Source organism: Mercenaria mercenaria, unplaced genomic scaffold, assembly GCF_021730395.1.
Source record: "Mercenaria mercenaria strain notata unplaced genomic scaffold, MADL_Memer_1 contig_3501, whole genome shotgun sequence".
Taxonomy (NCBI): domain Eukaryota; kingdom Metazoa; phylum Mollusca; class Bivalvia; order Venerida; family Veneridae; genus Mercenaria; species Mercenaria mercenaria.
This window is the reverse complement of record NW_026461646.1, coordinates 12,099-31,418: the sequence shown is the minus strand read 5'-3', so window position 1 is coordinate 31,418 and position 19,320 is coordinate 12,099. Positions and strand designations below refer to the sequence as shown.

Genomic DNA, 19,320 nt, shown 5'->3' with positions numbered 1-19,320 from the left:
ACTAGGCAATGCTACATGTCAAATATCTAAGCTCTAGGCCTTCTGGTTTATTTTTAGAAAATTTTTGAAGATTTTTCTATGTACAATCAAGTAACCCCATGGGGCGGGGGCAATTTCACCATGGGGGGGGGGGGGGGGGGTCATGATTTGAACAAATTTTGTAGAGGTCCACTAGGCAATGCTACACGTCAAATATCTAAGCTCTAGGCCTTCTGGTTTATTTTTAGAAAATTTTTGAAGATTTTTCTATGTAAAATCAAGTGACCCCTGGGCCGGGGCCAATTTTGAACCCAGGGGTCATGATTTAAACAAATTTTGTAGAGGTCTACTAGGCAATGCTACTTGTGAAATATCTAAGCTCTAGGCCTTCTGGTTTATTTTTAGAAAATTTTGAAGATTTTTCTATGTACAATCAAGTAACCCCATGGGGCGGGGTCAATTTGATCCCGGGAGTCATGATTTGATCACATTTTGTAAAGGTCCATTAGGCAATGCTACATGTCAAATATCTAAGCTCTAGGCCTTCTGTTTTTTTTTTTTAATTTTTGAAAATTTTCCTATAGAACTCTATGCAAAACCAAGTGACCTCTGGGGCGGGGTCAATTTCAACCCGGGGTCATGATTTGAACAACTTCAGTAGAGGTCCACTAGGCAATGCTACATGTCAAATATCTAAGCTCTAGGGCTTCTGGCTTTTGAGAAGAAGATTTTTTAAGATTTTCCTATGTAAAATAAAGTGACCCCTGGGGCGGGGTCAGTTTTGACCCCGGGTCATGACTTGAACAAATTTGGTAGAGGTCCACTAGGCAATGCTTCACACCAAATATCTAAGCTCTAGGGCTTCTGGTTTTTGAGAAGAAGATTTTTGAAGTTTTTCCTTTCGGTTGCCATGGCAACCAGAGTTTTGCATGGAATCCAATTCTTTGAACATTTTTTGTAGAGCTTCACCCAAGGAACATTCCTGTGAAGTTTGGATGAAATTGGCCTAGTGGTTTATGAGGAGATGTCATTTAAAGTAAAAGTTTATGGATGCCGGACGCCGGACAACGGACAGTGAGGGATCCTAATAGCTCACCCTGAGCCTTTGGCTCTGGTGAGCTAAAAGCAGAATAAGACAGGGTGCATAACTCCTACACGACTGAATAAATCCGGATGAGAAACCCTAGGTGCACAACTGCACATGCTGACTAACATAACTGTAAACTGTGACTCCAGGTCAAATACTTTTGGAGCTATGCGTGACACAACATTAAAATGACAAATATTTTACTAATCATAACTCCTACTGAATGAATCCAGACGCGAAACCCCAGGTGCACAACTACACATGCTAATCAACATTCCTGTAAAGTTTTGTGACTCTACGTCACTTTTGGAGCTAGGCGCGACACAACATTCTCGGAAGGATGGACGGACGGACGGACAAGAGCAGATCTATATGCCTCCACCACTCATGGGGGGCACAAATATGGTCTCTAGAGAGGTCACAACATTTTTCTATTATTTGACCTAATGACCTAGTTTTTGAAGGCATTTGGCCCAGTTTTGAACTTGACCTAGATATATTATCAAGGTGAACATTCTCACCAACTTTCATGAAGATCTCATGAAAAAATATGGCTTCTAGAGAGGTCACAAGATTTTTCTATTTTTAAACATACTGACCTAGTTTTTGACCGCAGTTGACCCAGTTTCGAACTTCACCTAGATATCATCAAGATGAACATTCAGACAAACTTTTATACAGATCCCATAAAAATATGGCCTCTAGAGAGGTCACAAGGTTTTTCTTTTATTTGACCTATGACCTAGTTTTTGACGACACGAGACCCAGTTTCAAACTTGAACTAGATATCATCAAGGTGAACATTCTCACCAATTTTCATGAAGTTCCATTGAAAATTATGGCCTCTAGATAGGTCAAAAGGTTTTTCTATTTTTAGACCTACTGACCTAGTTTTTGACCGCATGTGACCCAGTTTCAAACTTGATCTAGATACCATCAAGGTGAACATTCTGACCAATTTTCATGAAGATCCATTCAAAAATATGGCCTCTAGAGAGGTCACAAGGTTTCTCTATTTTTAGACCTACTGACCTTGTTTTGGATCACACTTGACCCAGTTTCGAACGTGACCTAGATATCATCAAGATAAACATTCAGACCAACTTTCATAAAGATCCTATGAAAAATGTGACCTCAAGAGTGGTCACAAGCAAAAGTTTACGCATGCACCAACACACTGATGCACCGACGCTGCACAATCACAAAAGCTCACCTTGTCACTTTGTGACAGGTGCGCTAAAAAAGATTGATTTCAGACTACATGGGAAGAGCTATTACTGTAAACGATGAAATAAGAAAATAGAATGTATGTATAAATGATACATATCCTGTTATGATTTGAATATTGCTGAAAGAGTAATGTGTCATACATGTGCACACTGTCACTATATGCAAGTATTCTAAGTCTCAGTTGAATACCTTTGATAGTGTTAAAGATATCTGACATTAAAAACAAGAGCACCACCTTGCGGGTGCTGACGCTCATCTAATTTTTTAGTATTATAATAGAAATATTGTCCTACCCATGATTTTCTAAGTCTAAAAAGGGCCATCATTCTTGCAAAAAGCAGGATAGAGTCATGTTTCTTGATGTACAGTGTCCACTTATGATGATGAAAAACCGTTGCAAGTTTTAAAGCAATAGCTTTGATAGTTTATGAGAAAAGTCGACTTAAACATAATACTCAACCAAGAAAATGATTTTCTAAGTCCAAAAGGGGCAATAATTATTGCAAAAAGCAGGATGGAGTTATGTTGCTTGCTGTACAGGGTCAGCTTATGATGGTGAACAAGTGTTGCAAGTTTCAAAGCAATAGCTTTGATAGTTTAAGAGAAAAAGTTGACCTAAACATAAAACTTAACCAAGAAATCTGATATTTTCTAAGTCCAAAAGGGGCCATAAATCTTGCAAAAAGCAGGATGGAGTTATGTTTCTTGCTGTACAGGGTCAGCTTATGATGGTGAACAAGTGTAGCAAGTTTTAAAGCAATAGCTTTGATAGTTCAGGATAAAAGCTGACCTAAACATAAAACTTAACCAAGAAAACTGATTTTCTAAGTCCAAAAGGGGCAATAATTCTTACAAAAAGCAAGATGGAGTTATGTTTCTTGATGCACAGGGTCTGCTTATGGTGTACAAGTATTCCAAGTTTCAAAGCAATAGCTTTGATAGTTTAGGAGAAAAGTTGACCTAAACATAAAACTTAACCAAGGAATCTGATATTTTCTAAGTCCAAAAGTGGCCATAAATCTTGCAAAAAGCAAGATGGAGTTATGTTTCTTGCTATACAGGGTCAGCTTATGATGGTGAACAAGTGTTCCAAGTTTCAAAGCAATAGCTTTGATAGTTTAGGAGAAAAGCTGACCTAAACATAAAACTTAACCAGGCAACGCCGACGCCGACAACCGCTCAAGTGATGACAATAACTCATCATTTTTTTTCCAAAAATCAGATGAGCTACAAACTTTAACGGATGCTGACGCCGATGCCCGGGTGAGTAGTACAGCTCTCCATATTCTTCAAATAGTCATTGACAAGCTAAGTAAAACGTTACAATGATTGATTAACCTGTGAACGTAAAGTCTTTTCTTGGTGCAGGACGGTCAGCAATCAAGGTTACTGTGAAGTTTGTCTTTCCAGGTCTTGGTCCATCTATGTTCCAAGTTACTGTAAATGATGTGGTCCCAATGTCGCTTACCTCCACGTTGTATGGAGTTTGTGGTGCTGTAATATAATATATATATATAATTATTTAATACAGCAAAGCAAATTCATTTAGGCAGGACTTGCAAGTGACTCCTTACTGTGCTAATCCAAAACGGTTTTGCTTTCTTTCTATTTCTCAGGCAAGTCACATGAGTGTATATTAGCTTAGATTATAAGATGCTTTCATTACTGCTAGGTGCAGATGAGAATATCAGGCTTGAAGGTAACTGTTTGGGCAGTAACAAGGCAGACAAACTTTTTCTTGCATGCCATAATCAACAAATAGTAGTTAAATAACTTAAAACAAATGCCTTTCCTACAGCACTTTTTTCTTACAATAGCATATCATAAAGCGTTAGAACTTTACATCCATACACAGGAAGCATGTCATGACATTAAAACAATGCAATGTAATAGTCCCAGTTTTATTTAATAACTTGCAGTGAAATGTAATGTTTTTTCCCTAAAATAGCGTTTTTTGAATCTGGAAATACATTGTATGGAACAAAGAGGAACTATCAAGTTGTTTGATTTTTATCTGGTTTTATGTAAAATAATTATAAATACTACAAAGATTAGTTTGTTAAATGTCATTTAGTGCACATGAGTCACATTACACCCCATCATGTAAGATCCCAGTCTGGTATACAAGTAATAATTCTCAGAGTACTTGAAATGTGAGAGCAATGGTCAGGATGTTTTGTTGCCAAATGCATTAAAGGACTTTGTGGTTGTACCAATCTCAAAAGAATAGTGACTATAGTTACATGTACATTATTTTAACATCCTTTAGCTGTGTAAATGTAATAACCTTTTTATCAGGTGCATAAACTTTATCAGAAAGGTCAATGTGAATATTACTATAACTTATTCAGCCCACAACAATTCCCATATATTTTCAAATATAACATAACCATGACCATTTTGCAATATTCTGGGTTTTTTTGTTGTTGTTGCTATCTGAAATATGAGCAAATCCATCAAGTTAATTTGAGCAACTCTTATGTTTGCAAATTTTCAATTCTCAATTTACTCATAAACTCTTGCATTCAATCCAACATATCTTCATTTTTCCTGTTCAGGAATAAAAATGAAATTTAAAAGGAAGGATTATGAAAGAGCACAAGTATTTCAGATTTATTTAAACTATTTCAATGGAAACCTATCAAACATATGATTACTGAATTATGATATTTATGTAAAAGGTCTACTGACAGAGTTTGCATTTAGATAAAAAAAATATGGTTTACATGAAAATATTCCCAGATTTGGATTGAAATCCTATTAGAAATAAGACAGTTTAAGTGTTTCTTACTATAACTCAACAGCAAAGAAAGAATCAACCAGGCAGTAATAAACCAATGTGCAACAATGCATAGTACAAATCCACTGTATCCAAACAACACTTCCGGCAAAGAATTAAAAGAAACAGAAGTAGTGGGAAAAGGGCAACGTGAAACTGTTTAAAAATGATTTGACTAGATAAGTGAAATTAATGGAAAACAGTGAAAGAAATAGAAAATTGTACATATTTTTCACTTTGTATGGGCATATGTGGGGGAGGGGAGGTGTGTAATGTGTGGTGGAGTGTTCTATCAAACAAGATGGTGAAACTGAAGGAAATGAAATAGAGAGTTAGAAATATGGGTATGAGGAAGTATTACTAAGAAATAATTTGAGATATAAGCAAGTGTGAGAAATGTAAACTAAATGTATGTTCATAGGACACAATGTGCTCCCATTCCTGTCACTGTATATTTGGTTGACTCTAGGTGAAATATTTTTAAGATATATGCAACAAAAACTTTAAGCACTTTATGATTGTGTATTTTTCACTATGTTAAGGATCAACTTGACTACATAACAATCCTCTAATGTTTAATAACTCTAGGTTGAGTACATTTTGAGATACATGAGACACAAAGTTTAACTTTTAGTTTTTTACTAAGTCAACTCTGGTCTTGCAGAGTGAAATAAAAAAACTCAGGTGCACAAATTCACATGCTGGATAATTTCCTACGTGGTTTCATGACTCTACTGTTTTGACTCTTATGCTGTGTTTACACTTAGCCACGATGTCCACGATTTAAAAAAAGCGCTGAGCTCCACGACTGATTGCATCAATTTTGTATTACTACGCTTTCCTACGCCTTCTTATGCTTTCAGTATGTTTTGTTACTACCTGCAGCGTTTTGTTACGAAACCAACACAATCTGGTCTAGATCTGCCATGACTTTCATCACCTTCTCTCAAGTTCACGTTCTATTTAGATCCCTCGCGTTATCAAGTTTTGTTAATCTCTCCTACAATTTATGGCCATGATTTGATCAAGACTGTCACGTTTTTAGCACGACTGGAGTATAAATAGGAGGCATGGGTTATCCTCTCATTCTCTCCAGAGATTCCAAAGAGGAACGAGCTATGCATCCAAGAGATGAAGAAGATGCCGAATTGGCAATTTTTATGTATGCCTATATAGTTACTTGTTGGCAGCAGCAACAAGGGACGGAACAGGACAGGATAGAAGAGACAGGAAGGTGACTATGTAAGGATGCCTCCAGATCTATTTGAATTTAAGGAATTGTGTTTCCAAGTTCACCAAGATCCCCTATGAGGGGGCATCAAGGTCTGATCTGCTATGTTAAGGCCTGTTAAGCTGTACTACGCTCCACTACGATTTCCACATTCTATCACGCTCTCTCAAGATTTAACGAAAATCGGGATAATCGTGGAAAAATTTTTGACTGTCAAAAATTTTGTCACGATCATTACGGTTCCACCAAGTTCCCTCAAGGTCACCATGATTCGATACCATGACCCCCCCCCACTCTCACCACGCTTCACTCAAATCGTGGACATCGTGGCTAAGTGGAAACGCAGCATTAATACAAATCCTTTTTGAGATACATGTGACACAAACTTATTTGGCATTATCTTGTCTGACAGAAATCCCAAACAAAACCCCAGGTGCACAACTTGATATGCAGAATAATATTCCTATCATGTTTCACCACCCTAGGTCATATATTATGTTTAACACAAACTTTTATGTCCTTTATGCATATCTGACCAGGTCAAGGGCCATAACTGAATGAAATCTCTAACAAATCCCCAGGTGCATAACCTCACATACTTAATAATATTCCTGTAATGTTTCATAATCCTGGTCAAATACTTTTTGAGATACATGTGACACAAACTTAGGCCCTTTTTTGCATATTTTTGACTAATTCAAGGGCCATAACTCTGGTCTGGCTGTGCAAGATCCCAATTAAAACAACAGATGCACACTGGCACATGCTGAATGACAATCCTGTGAGGTTTGTTGACTTTGGGTCAAATACTTTTGTATATAGGCATGACACAAATTTGGACAGACAAGAGCAAGTCTAAGTGCCCCCCCAAATTTCTACAAATTTTTCATGTCTCCCAAGATCTCTCATTGAAATAGCTGGATGAAATATATCGTAAAATGTACAATGTTTAAAATGCAAGTTAAGTTTTGGAGAAGTTTTGTATTATGTATGTTAAGAAATAAACATGTTACACTGCATATTAACCTTACATGGAAGTCATAGTTAAATCAAGAGCACATAATTCATCAATCAATAGCCTGACTTTACCAGCTAGCACAGTTGCAGTACTCTGATATGACATTGAAGATTTGTTCAGAAATGAAGCTGCTAGAGTGTGAACAAAAAAGTGACATTTTTTGATGATTCGAAAGAGACATAATCCACATCTACTAATCTGATCTGGTCCATATTCAAACTTGAAAGAGAACTTATTGGTATATACATTCTTTCTGAAGACTGGTTAAGAAATGAAGGTGCTCTGAAATATCGCACTTTTGACAAATCAAGGGACTTAATAATCCAATCTGACCTATTACTATTCTGATACAAAAACTTATAAATATATACAATGTCATTCTATATAGGACTGGTGAAGAAATGATTGTGCTAGAGTGAAAATATTGCCTTTAAGGGGCCGTAACTCTGCCAAAAATGTAGATCATATGCCCAACTAGCCATGATGTTGAACACTTCTACAAAGTTTGGGTAAAACCAGTAGTTTCAGAGTAACCTGAATGAACTTTTGTGACAAATGGACAAACAGCACAAAATCAGATTAATATATCTATCTCTTAACATAAGGGGAAGACATAAAATAAATATTTTTGGAGGCTGGGGAGGGTGGTGTAATGTGTGTGTTTTGGGGGGAAGGTGACTTTTGAGAAAAGCGCATGTCTCCCACAACTGCCTAATCATCTAAACGGTAAGTCAGTCTTTACATACTGTTTACTCACTAAAAATAGTAGGCTTAGGTGGCTACTGACCTAGTACCCCATGCAAATCATGCACTTTTTACCTCTACGCAGGAAGAAAACATGCTTAATTATGCATAATTGCCCTAAGGATTAACAATCTGAATAAACAAGAGCTGTCGGAGGACAGCAACGCTTGACTATTCAACAGCCTTGTCAATTGAATGAATACGAAAGTTGAAAAAGGGGCATAATTTTGTAAAATGCAAAGAAGAGGTATTGAACCTTTGTACTGCAGGTCATATCATGACAGTGAACAAGTGTGGAAAGTTTCAATCCTTTCCAATTTGTGGATACTGAGATACCAGCTTACATACAAAAACTTAACCAAAAACTGCTAAGTCGAAAAAGGGGCATAATTTTGTAAAAATGCAAAGCAGAGTTATGGGACCTTCACAGTGCATGTTAGATCATGACAGTGAACAAGTGTGGAAAGTTTCAATCCATTCCAATTGGTGGATACTGAGATATCAGATTACATACAAGAATTTAACCAAAAACTGCTAAGTCGAAAAAGGGACATAATTTTGAAAAAAAGAGTAGAGTTATGGGACTTGCTTAGTGCATGTCAGATCATGACAGTGAACAAGTATGTGAAGTTTCAATCCATTCCCATAAGTAAGTACTGAGACACCAGCTTACATACAAAACCTTAACCAAAATTTTCTAAGTCGAAAAAGGGGCATAATTTTGTAAAAAAGCAAAATAGAGTTATGGAACCTATGCAATGTAAGTCAGTTTATCACAGTGAACAAGTGTGTGAAGTTTCAATCCATTCCCACAAGTGGTTACTGAGTTACCAGCTTACATACAAAACATTAACCAAAAATTTCTAAGTCGAAAAAGGGGCATAATTTTGCAAAAAAGCAAAATAGAGTTATGGAACCTGTGCAGTGTAAGTCAGTTTATCACAGTGAATAAGTGTGTGAAGTTTCAATCCATTCCCACAAGTGGTTACTGAGATACCAGCTTACATACAAAACCTTAACCAAATCGGGACGCGGACGCGGACGCACGGGCGAGTCCAATAGCTCTACTATTCTATGAATAGTCGAGCTAAAAATTATGTAAAGATCAAATAAGTTAATGCCCTGGGGGAAGTGTGACATTTTCTGTGGTGAAATTTGTCAACAAACAGACCATTATTTTGAAAACGCTAAAACCCACAGAATTTCACAAGGTAAAATATACTGAAAAGGTTACTGTTGGAAAGTGAACAATCTCTTCTATCAATATATATGCGTCAAAGTATGGGAAAAACATCTAGAAATATGAGAAAATCAAAGAAATCAATTTCAGGACTGTTCAATGCATGACTGTCTAATCATGCATAGCATTTAACATAGCTAGATTACTTTTCCATTGCACTTGTATAACATGGACAGGATTAGGATTAACAAACGGTGTTCACTAAACAATTTCACTATATAAACAGATTGTTTCCCTTGTGAAAGAGGGCTTAGGGTAAGTCTCTACTTTGAAGAGTAAAATAGCTCATTTTGGGTAATTCAAGGGTCATAATTCTGAAGTGCCTTGGGCGATTTGGCTTCAAGTTTGGTGAAGATTGGATGAGAACTGTTCGACGTAGAGCGTGGACAAGAGTTGTAGAGGCCGATTTTCGGTAACTGAAGGGCCATAACTCCAAAGTGCCATAGCTGATTTGGCTAGTTATCAAACTTGGCCAAGGAGTTATGGTCAAACATATTTTGTTCAAGTTTGGTGGATATCAGATGAGAAATGTTCAACTTAGAGTGCGGACAAGAGTAAAAACGCTGTTTTTCGGTTATTCAAGGGCCATAATTCCGAAAAACCTAGGCCGATTCGGCTAGTTAACTAACTTAGCCAAAGACTTATGAACAAACACATTTTGTTCAAGTATGGTGAAAATTGCACTTAAAGTGACATAAAAGGCACTAAAAGGACCCATATACTACTAATGATTAGTAGTATATGGGTCTTTTTAGATCCCAGACCTGAGCATTTTTCGGTAATTAAAGGGCATAATTCCAAAAAACCTAGGCCGGTTTGGTTAGTTAACTAACTTGGCCAAAGACTTATGAACAAACATATTTTGTTCAACTTTGGTGAAGATTGCACTTTGAGCACATATAAGGGCACTAAAAGGACACATATACTACTTAAATTATTAGTAGTATATGGGTCTTTTTAGGTCCCAAGACCCCAGCATTTTTCGGTAATTCAAGGACCATAATTCCAAAATGCCTGGGTCGATTTGACTAGTAATCGAACTTAGCCGAGGTCTTATGGTCAAACACGTTTTGTTCAAGTTTGGAGAAGATCGGATGAGAAATGTTCAACTTAGAGTGCGGACAAGCTTTGTGACAGACGGACACACACACACACAGACTGGAGTAAATCAATATGTCTCCCACATCACTGTGTGGTGGGAGACATGATAAACCAATACTATAATCAAAGGCCTGAAGGGCCTGAGTCGGCTAATGATTGATGTACTGACAGTATAGTCTACCAGTTTCAGTTTGTTTTTAGTTTTTTTTCCCCAACTAAAGAGAGATTTTGTTACAATAAATGAAATGAACATTCGGTCGATGCCTAGTAAAACTTTGATTGACATTATACAAGTATTTAAACCCATTGGCAATATATTTCTCTAAAATTGAAGAGTGGTTCGCAGAAATAAAAATGTTGCTTTAAATTGCAGTCAGATTTTGAAATGGGCATTGCGGTAGGTGGTAAAAGGGCAAATGTATCAAACTGTAAAGTGGCAATATGGGGGAAGGGTGTGGGAGGTAAGTAGTGTGCAAGTAGGGTTTGGGGTATCACCACAAGAAATTTTTGAATATGTAGACCCTTGATACAGCCTTCGGTGCGATTTTAACTGAAAATCTTATGTTTCAATTTCTAAATATTACCTAGATTCTTTCTAGTATTACAATATCCAAAGTATGACTGTCACTTCATCTTTTTACTTTCAGATCATGCCTCAGGACTAGAATATGAGTCTGATATAGATTATATGTAGGTGTTATAAAAATAAATTCTAGAATCATTTCTGTTACAATCATATCTATCATGTCTGTTACTTGAATGTTAAAATTTCATAACACAGCTCGATATTTACCCAAAATATTATATCCGGATACGATTACACTTTTCTCCAGTTTCAACAATATGTTTTACAAATTGTGATGATACGAAGACATTTAACAGCAATTGGCAGTATCTGACATTGAAGTTTACAGTTAAATTACGTCATTTAAATCTTTTCATAAAAAAGTTGTTTCGTTTCGTCAAAGCAGCCAAACATAGACGATCTACTTTCGATTTCAAAAACTACAAGAAAATACAATTTAATGTTTCGCCAATTTGTTTAAGAAATAAAAATCATTTTTAATATCAGTAGTAATTAAACAAACCAGTAAGAGCTTCTTCTTCCGATAATTTATCTGTTTACTAACTGCAAAATTCAACCCACGCAAAATCGTAGAAGCGTTGTTATAAACAGGTCACGCGTGTTCGCCGACAAGTGTCCAGAATGTAGTTAGGATTCATCCGCGAAGTCTCGCGGAAGAATTAACGTACTGCACATATCTTATTCGGGTCATTCAAAATGAAGCTGTCATAATTTAATTTCATCGATGTGGTAAACTCTTTGATAAGAGACATTCCAATGCTTTCAGAGGTACCCACTCAATAAAATACTAGCAGTATGTTCTGGAACTATATTTTGTCTTTCGCTGGATGTTACGCAAGCTTAGTAAGCCTGCGCAATTCATAAAATGCACAGCGCAATAAATTTGTTATTTGCACAATGATTTTAAAGATTATTTTTTGAAACGGACAGGGTAACAAATGGATAATTTGGCTAATAAGTTAATATGCAGTTTTTATTTGAATTTGTGAACATCATATTTGCTATTTTGTGACAAAAGGGCATAAAATTCGTCACCATAATCATATGCGCAATTGTATTACCAAATCCCGCAGAATCGTTATGCGTGTTTATGCTTAATGAGCTACCGCGGAAGAAAATACGTGGCTTTATTCGAGTATTGCACAATTACAAGTCATAAATATGACAGATTACATCGTATATTGGTCATAGCAAATAGGATTGACATAAATGAACTTCATTCGATCAATGAACTCTTTGAAATTAGAGACAATCTAATGGAACTGCATCACTTCGCTGTGTTGTGAGGCCATTTAAGAATGAGAAATCGGGCGATAGCAAGGACTCGTCAAACGCTTGAAAGCGTTTAGCCGACTCAAAAAAATCTGACTTCAAAGGAAAGATTTCTGCCCCTGACTAACATCAGTCCTAATGTGGTGTTGGATGATTGCAGGAACAGAAGTCTATGAAATACCTGTATTATAGTGAAATTAAACAGTGCTATTACAACATCTGATCCAAGTGGCCTTGAACATTAACACAATTGATCCTACTACATGGTGGTGTCTGCTCCTTACCAAGACTAACCCTTACCTGAAGTCTGATAATAATAGGGGCAATACTTAAAAAGATATAGTGAAATTGAGTTGTTACCTTCTTCTGCTGTTGTTTCTGAAATTGTAGCAACATTCCCCCTCCCTAAGTTGTTAACTGCTGTGCCAGATATAGTGAAAGTTGTGTCTGGTGTGAGGTTGATAAACTGGTATGACTGTAAACCACTTAGTTCAGCCTCTGTCATGTTAAAGACATCCCGCACATCACTGTTGTCACACATGTTCTCAAGATTGGAAACCTAAAAGTTAACAAGAGGGTCATCATGACCCTGGATCGCTCACCTGAGTAATATGAGCTACATGTTTCAAAATGTCAAACTGATGATAAAATATTAAGAAAGTCAGTAGGTCACATTCATGGTCAATGAAATTCAGTTTTACGATTGGTGTGCAAAACTGTGTATGTCATCAAAATTTCAAGGCTGTATCTTGAAAAACAAGAAAGTAGATCAGTAGGTCAAGGTCACAGTCAAGTGACATCATACTACTTGGGGTCATCAGGTAATTATAATTAAACAGTCTTGGAAATAGGACTAGATGCCCATGGGCAACATGTCGAGCCCGTCAGCTGTCAAAAGGACTGGGAGTTGCACATGACACTCTGTCTCATTGAGGCAAACATTTGTGCCAAATAAAAAAAAAAGATTGCAAAAAATTACAATATAAGTTATTTGTAGTAAAAACAAAGGGAAGTAAATCTTAAAAAAAAAAAAAAAAAAAAAAAATTCCAAGTCCACATAAAAATCCTTACCAGTAGAGATAGGTTAAAATACACCTGAAAATTTGATGTAACATGCATGTTGTACTATAGAAAAGTGCAGGGTTCAAATTTAGACAAGCATACAAGCTAAATGCTAGTGGAATTTTAAAACAGCTAGTGGGTTTGAAATGTACTAGCTAATTTCAGCTAGTCAATAATATAACACGCAAATGTCTTCAGTTTAATTGTTTGAAGGTATACATTTTTCTTAATGAAAGGAATGTTATCATTTATGTTTATGATATTTTATTGTTCAACAAAAATGGCACAAGCTATTTTAAGCTAATAGAAAATATCTTTGTTTGTGACTGGCTACTAACAGAGATCAATCAATAAGTTTTGGCCAGTAATATATTAACAGAGTAATTAAATATTATTAACTTCAGCCGGTAGCTTTTCATTTTAGCTAGTGATCAAAAAGGGCACTAGCTAATTTCATTTCAGCTAGTACAAACTATTGTTAAATTTGACCCTTGAAAGTGGTCTTGATTTTTCCCTATGACCAGTAATAAAAAAAGTTACAATATAAGCTATTTATAGTAACAACAAAGGGAAGTAATTCTAGATTTTTGCGCATGACACATGAAAAAGAAATGCTCCGGACAATGTCATTCTTGTATCTGACCTTTGACCTCTAAGTGTGACCTTGACCTTAGATATAAGGACCTGGTTCTTGTGCATGATACTCCATCTCATGGTGGTGAACATTTGTGCCAAGTTACATCAAAATCCCTCCATGCATGAAGAAGAAATGCTCCGGACAAAGTCATTATTGAATTTGACCTTTGACCTCTAAGTGTGACCTTGACCTTTAAGATAGGAACCTGGGGTTTGCGCATGACACTCCGTCTCACTGAGGTTTACATTCCTGCCAAATATAAACAATATTGCTCCATGCATGTCAAAGTTATGGTCCGGACAAACAAATCCGGACGGACGCACGCACATACACCGAACAGACATTTGGACAACTATGTCTTCGCTTCCACAAGCGGGCTCGACAATAAAATGATTTTTTAAGTACTTTTTCCTATATAGCTCACATAAAAACTAAGTGACCCCAGGGCGGGGCCTCTTTTGGTAGAGGACTACTAGACAATGCATCATATGAAATATCAAAAGCCTAGGTCGTATGGTTTCAGACAAGAAGATTTTTAAAGGTTTTTCCTATACAAGTCTATATAAAACTTGAGACCCCCAGGGTAGGGCCTCTTTTCACCCCAGGGGTACAATTTGAACAATTTTGGTTGAGAACCATAAGACAATGCTACAAACCAAATATCAAAGGTCTAAGTGTTGTGGTTTCAGACAAGAAGATTTTTAAACTTTTTTTCCTATATAAGTCTATGTAAAACTTTGGACCCCCGGGGCGGGGCCATATTTGACCCTAGGGGGATAATTTGAAAAGTCTTGGTTGAGAACCATAAGACAATGCTACAAACCAAATATCAAAGGTCTAAGTGTTGTGGTTTCAGACAAGAAGATTTTTAAACTTTTTTTCCTATATAAGTCTATGTAAAACTTTGGACCCCCGGGGCGGGGCCATATTTGACCCTAGGGGGATAATTTGAACAATCTTGGTAGAGGACCACTAGATAATGCTACATACCAAATATCAAGCCCTAGGCAGTGTGGTTTTGTACAAGAAGACTTTCAAAGTTTTCTCTATATAAGTCTATATAAACCATGTGACCACTGGGGCGGGGCCATATTTGACCCTAGGGGGTTAATTTGAACAATTTTGGTAGAGGACCACTAGATGATGCTACACACCAGATATCAAAGCCCTAGGCCCTGTGGTTTTGGACAAGAAGATTTTTAAAGTTTTTCCTTTCGGTTGCCATGGCAACCAGAGTTCTGCAAGGAATTCAATTCTTTGAAAAATTTTGAAAGGGGGCCACCCAAGGATCATTCCTGTGAAGTTTGGTGTAATTCTGCCCAGTGGTTTTCAAGAAGAAGATTTTTTTAGAAATTGTTGACGGACGACGCACGACGGACATCAAGCAGTCATTTCGTGACACTGAGCTAAAAAGGATTTGAAAAGATGTGTCACTAAAACCAATCAAACAAAGAGTATTGCCCAGGAATAAAATTCCTCTACTGGAAGGGGTATTTGACATATTTGCCGTCACAGGAACCACATTCTTATAACTGAAACTTACTTGAAGGATCTGTATATTCTCTAAGTCCATCATTATATAATCAAGAATTCATGAAAAGATTCCTTGTTTTTTTTCAGTTTCAATACAGGATCTTGCTTTTGATGGACAAACCAATGGACTTACAGACAAAAGGAGAATATTAAAAGATTCAGCAGATTCTTAATATTGCCTCCTGCAAAACACTTGTAAAAAACTTTATAAGTAAATGAAATGATTAAAATAAATTAAAAAGAACGTTTACCAAAGTAAAAAAGTAAGTAACTTTACCTGAAAAGTGTCTCGACAATTAGAACATCTATATACAAGTTCTTTCGCACATGTATCACCCTTCTTAAGCTGGATAACATATCCATAGTTTTCTTCACTGTATGTGTTATTAGGTTCATTCCATGAGATAGTGATGTTACGGCTGGAAACATCAGTTGTTTTTAGGTCACTAGGAGGATCTGACACTGTAAATAGTTACTGTATGCATCAATATCAAGTAAAATAGAGCAATACCACTCACGGCATTAATGACTAAACTGTAATGTTTTAATAATCTTACAAGTTTTAATAATCTTAATAATACCACTAACAGTAAAATAATCTTAATAATACCAACAGTAATTGACTAAAAACTTAAGAGACACAGATAGACTAAACAAAACTTGTTAGTGGTCAGCTTCAATTTGCAAATATGCATTTCATATGAAAATTCTTCACAGAACAATGTCTTAGTAATACGCTTCTATCATAAGACTAAGTGTATTTGTTCTTTGATTGGACAGAGCAAAATGCAGGTTAAAATTATGCATTTTGTAAGTTATCACTTTAAAGGGTGTAAAGAAAGTTCATCCCCATTAAGCAGCAGCTGAGCTGTATTATTTCAATGAGAAGTTAAAGACATTAAGAAATGCCCATAATATTTACTGATAAACTACCTATCATGTTTTTGTGTTTTACTGCTGGATGAGTTAATATGAATGTATAACATTCGGTGAAAAATTTCCCTTATTCAAATATTTTTGGAGGAAATGATATATTTCACAAAACTTTATAAGGGTAGGCAACTTGCAGACTAAAAAGCATGCATATGTTGCAATAGTTTAGTACTTATTTGTTTCCTTTTACAAAACGGTAGTTGAAGTTGTATTGCACCAATAATAATACAAGATCAGACATAAAATGTTGGTGATCGGATCTATTAAAGAAGATGCACTTGTTTATTTTCAAAAGATGAAAATTTCTTAACTTAGTATGTAGAATAAATTGCATTTTCTCCAATTAGAAAACCTGTAATATACCCGATACATTTTGTATCTTTAGCAGCATGAAGATTTCACCATATCAGCATGACTAAGGGCCATTCCAGAACGGCAACCCAATTTTTTAATGACAGGTGTAGGGGTCCGTCAGAAAATCATAATTATGGGTGGTGGGGTCCATCAGAAAATCATAATTATGGGTGGTGGTCCTAAAAAAAATTGTCTTTATGGGTGGTGGGTTGATTGTAAAAATATAACAAGAGGACCATGATGGTCCTGAATCGCTTACCTATCCCCACATGACCCAGTGTTGAACTGAGTATGACGTCGTTATTTCTATTATTTGACATAGTGACCTAGTTTTTGAGCACATGTGACCTAGATATCATCAAGATAAAAAATTCTGACCAAATTTCATGAAGATCCATTGGAAAATATGACCTCTAGAGAGGTCACAAGGTTTTTCTATTATTTGACCTAATGACCTAGTTTTTGAAGGCACGTGACCCACTTTTAAACTTGACCTAGATATCATCAAGGTGAACATTCTCAACAATTTTCATGAAGATCTCGTGAAAAATATGGCCTCTAGAGAGGTCACAAGGTATTTCTATTTTTTGACCTACTGACCTAGTTTTTGATCGCACATAGCCCAGTTTCAAACTTGACCTAGATATCATCAAGCTGAACATTCTCACCAATTTTCATGAAGATCCATTGAGAAATATGGCCTCTAGAGACATCACCAGGTTTTTCTATTTTTAGACCTACTGATCTAGTTTTTGACCACACGTGACCCAGTTTCGAATCTGACCTAGATATCATCAAGGTGAACATTCTGACCAATTTTCATGAAGATCTCTTGAAAAATATGGCCTCTAAAGAGGTCACAAGGTTTTTCTATTTTTAGATCTACTGACCTAGTTATTGACCGCACGTGACCCAGTTTCGAACTTGACCTAGATATCATCAAGGTGAACATTCTGACCAATTTTCATAAAGATCCATTGAGAAATATGGCCTCTAGAGAGGTCACAAAGTTTTTCTATTTTCAGACCTACTGACCCAGTTTTGGATCGCACGTGACCCAGTTTCAAACTTGACCTAGATATCATCAAGATGAACATTCTGACCAATTTTCATGAAGATCCATTGAGAAATATGGCCTCTAGAGAGGTCACAAGGTTTTTCTATTTTTAGACCTACTGACCTAGTTTTTGATGGCACGTGACCCAGTTTCGAATTTGACTTAGATATCATCAAGGTGAACATTCTGACCAACTTTCATGAAGATCTCATGAAAAATATGGCCTCTAGAGAGGTCACAAGGTTTTTCTATTTTTAGATCTACTGACCTAGTTTTTGACCGCACGTGACCCAGTTTCAAACTTGACCTAGATATCATCAAGATGAACATTCTGACCAACTTTCATAAAGATCCCATGAAAAATGTGACCTCTAGAGTGGTCACAAGCAAAAGTTTACGCACGGACGACGGACGCCACACGATCACAAAAGCTCACCTTGTCACTTTGTGACAGGTGAGCTAAAAATAAAAATATTGTAAGTAAACAAAAGAAGGATCTGCCAAATAAATCTGCTGACATAAATGAAATTTCAGATCGGTATCTTCATTAGTTACAGAGATATACCCATTTTAATTTGAAATAAAGGGAGGTAATTTGACATAAAATCAGTCCATAGTTATCTACCCTGATTGTCTCAGTCCAACTCATAACAATAATGAAATTTCAAATAAGTCCTATAAGTACTTACTGATATAAATCCATTTTGATTACAATCAGGGGAGGTAATCAGATATAAAATAACTCTGGAACCTACAATTGGATCTGATTTGTCATGGAATCCAAGATTTATTGTTGCTGAAGATATTTTGGAAGTTTGTATCAAATCAAACCATAAATGAAGTCTCTATATGGCTGCAAAAGCCAAAATAGCCAATTTTGGACCTTTAAGGGGCCATAACTCTGGAACCCATGAAGGAATCTGGCCAGTTCAAGAAAGGAAGCAAGATCTTGTGGTGGTACAAGTTGTGTGCAAGTTTGGTTAAAATCAAATCATAAATGAAGCTGCTATTGTGCAGACAAGGTCAAAATAGCTAATTTTGGCCATTTCAGGGGCCATAACTCTGGAACCCATTACAGGATCTGGCCGGTTCAAGAAAGGAACCGAGATCTTATGGTGACACAAGTTTTGTGCAAGTTTGATTAAATTCAAATCATAAATGAAGCTGCTATTGTGCAGACAAGGTCAAAATAGCTAATTCTGGCCCTTTCAGGGGCCATAACTCTGGAACCCATAAAGGAATCTGGCCAGTTCAAGAAAGGAACCAAGATCTTATGGTGATACAAGTTGTGTGCCAGTTTGGTAAAAATCAAAACATAAATAAAGCTGCTATTGTGCAGACAAGGTCAAAATAGCTAATTTTGGCCCTTTCAGGAGCCATAACTCTGGAACCCATAAGGGGATCTGGCCAGTTCAAGAAAGGAACCGTGATCTTATGGTGATACAAGTTGTGTGCAAGTTTGGTTAAAATAAAATCA

The 19,320-nt window shown here is 36.4% G+C and overlaps 1 protein-coding gene across 1 annotated transcript in view; it reads right to left on the bottom strand.

The window, feature by feature from the left end:
• The window catches only part of LOC128553117 (tyrosine-protein phosphatase Lar-like), a 39,668-nt gene extending 23,735 nt beyond the window's left edge, over window positions 1–15,933 (bottom strand). Inside the window, exons 1-3 of the mRNA XM_053534231.1 lie at window positions 15,777–15,933; window positions 12,628–12,826; window positions 3,635–3,790 (exon numbers count right to left, since the gene is read on the bottom strand). Of these exons, the coding sequence (XP_053390206.1) occupies window positions 3,635–3,790; window positions 12,628–12,808 (337 nt within the window). The 5' untranslated portion in view covers window positions 12,809–12,826; window positions 15,777–15,933. The remainder of the gene's footprint in view (window positions 1–3,634; window positions 3,791–12,627; window positions 12,827–15,776) is intronic.
• Between the last annotated feature and the right edge of the window lie 3,387 nt (window positions 15,934–19,320).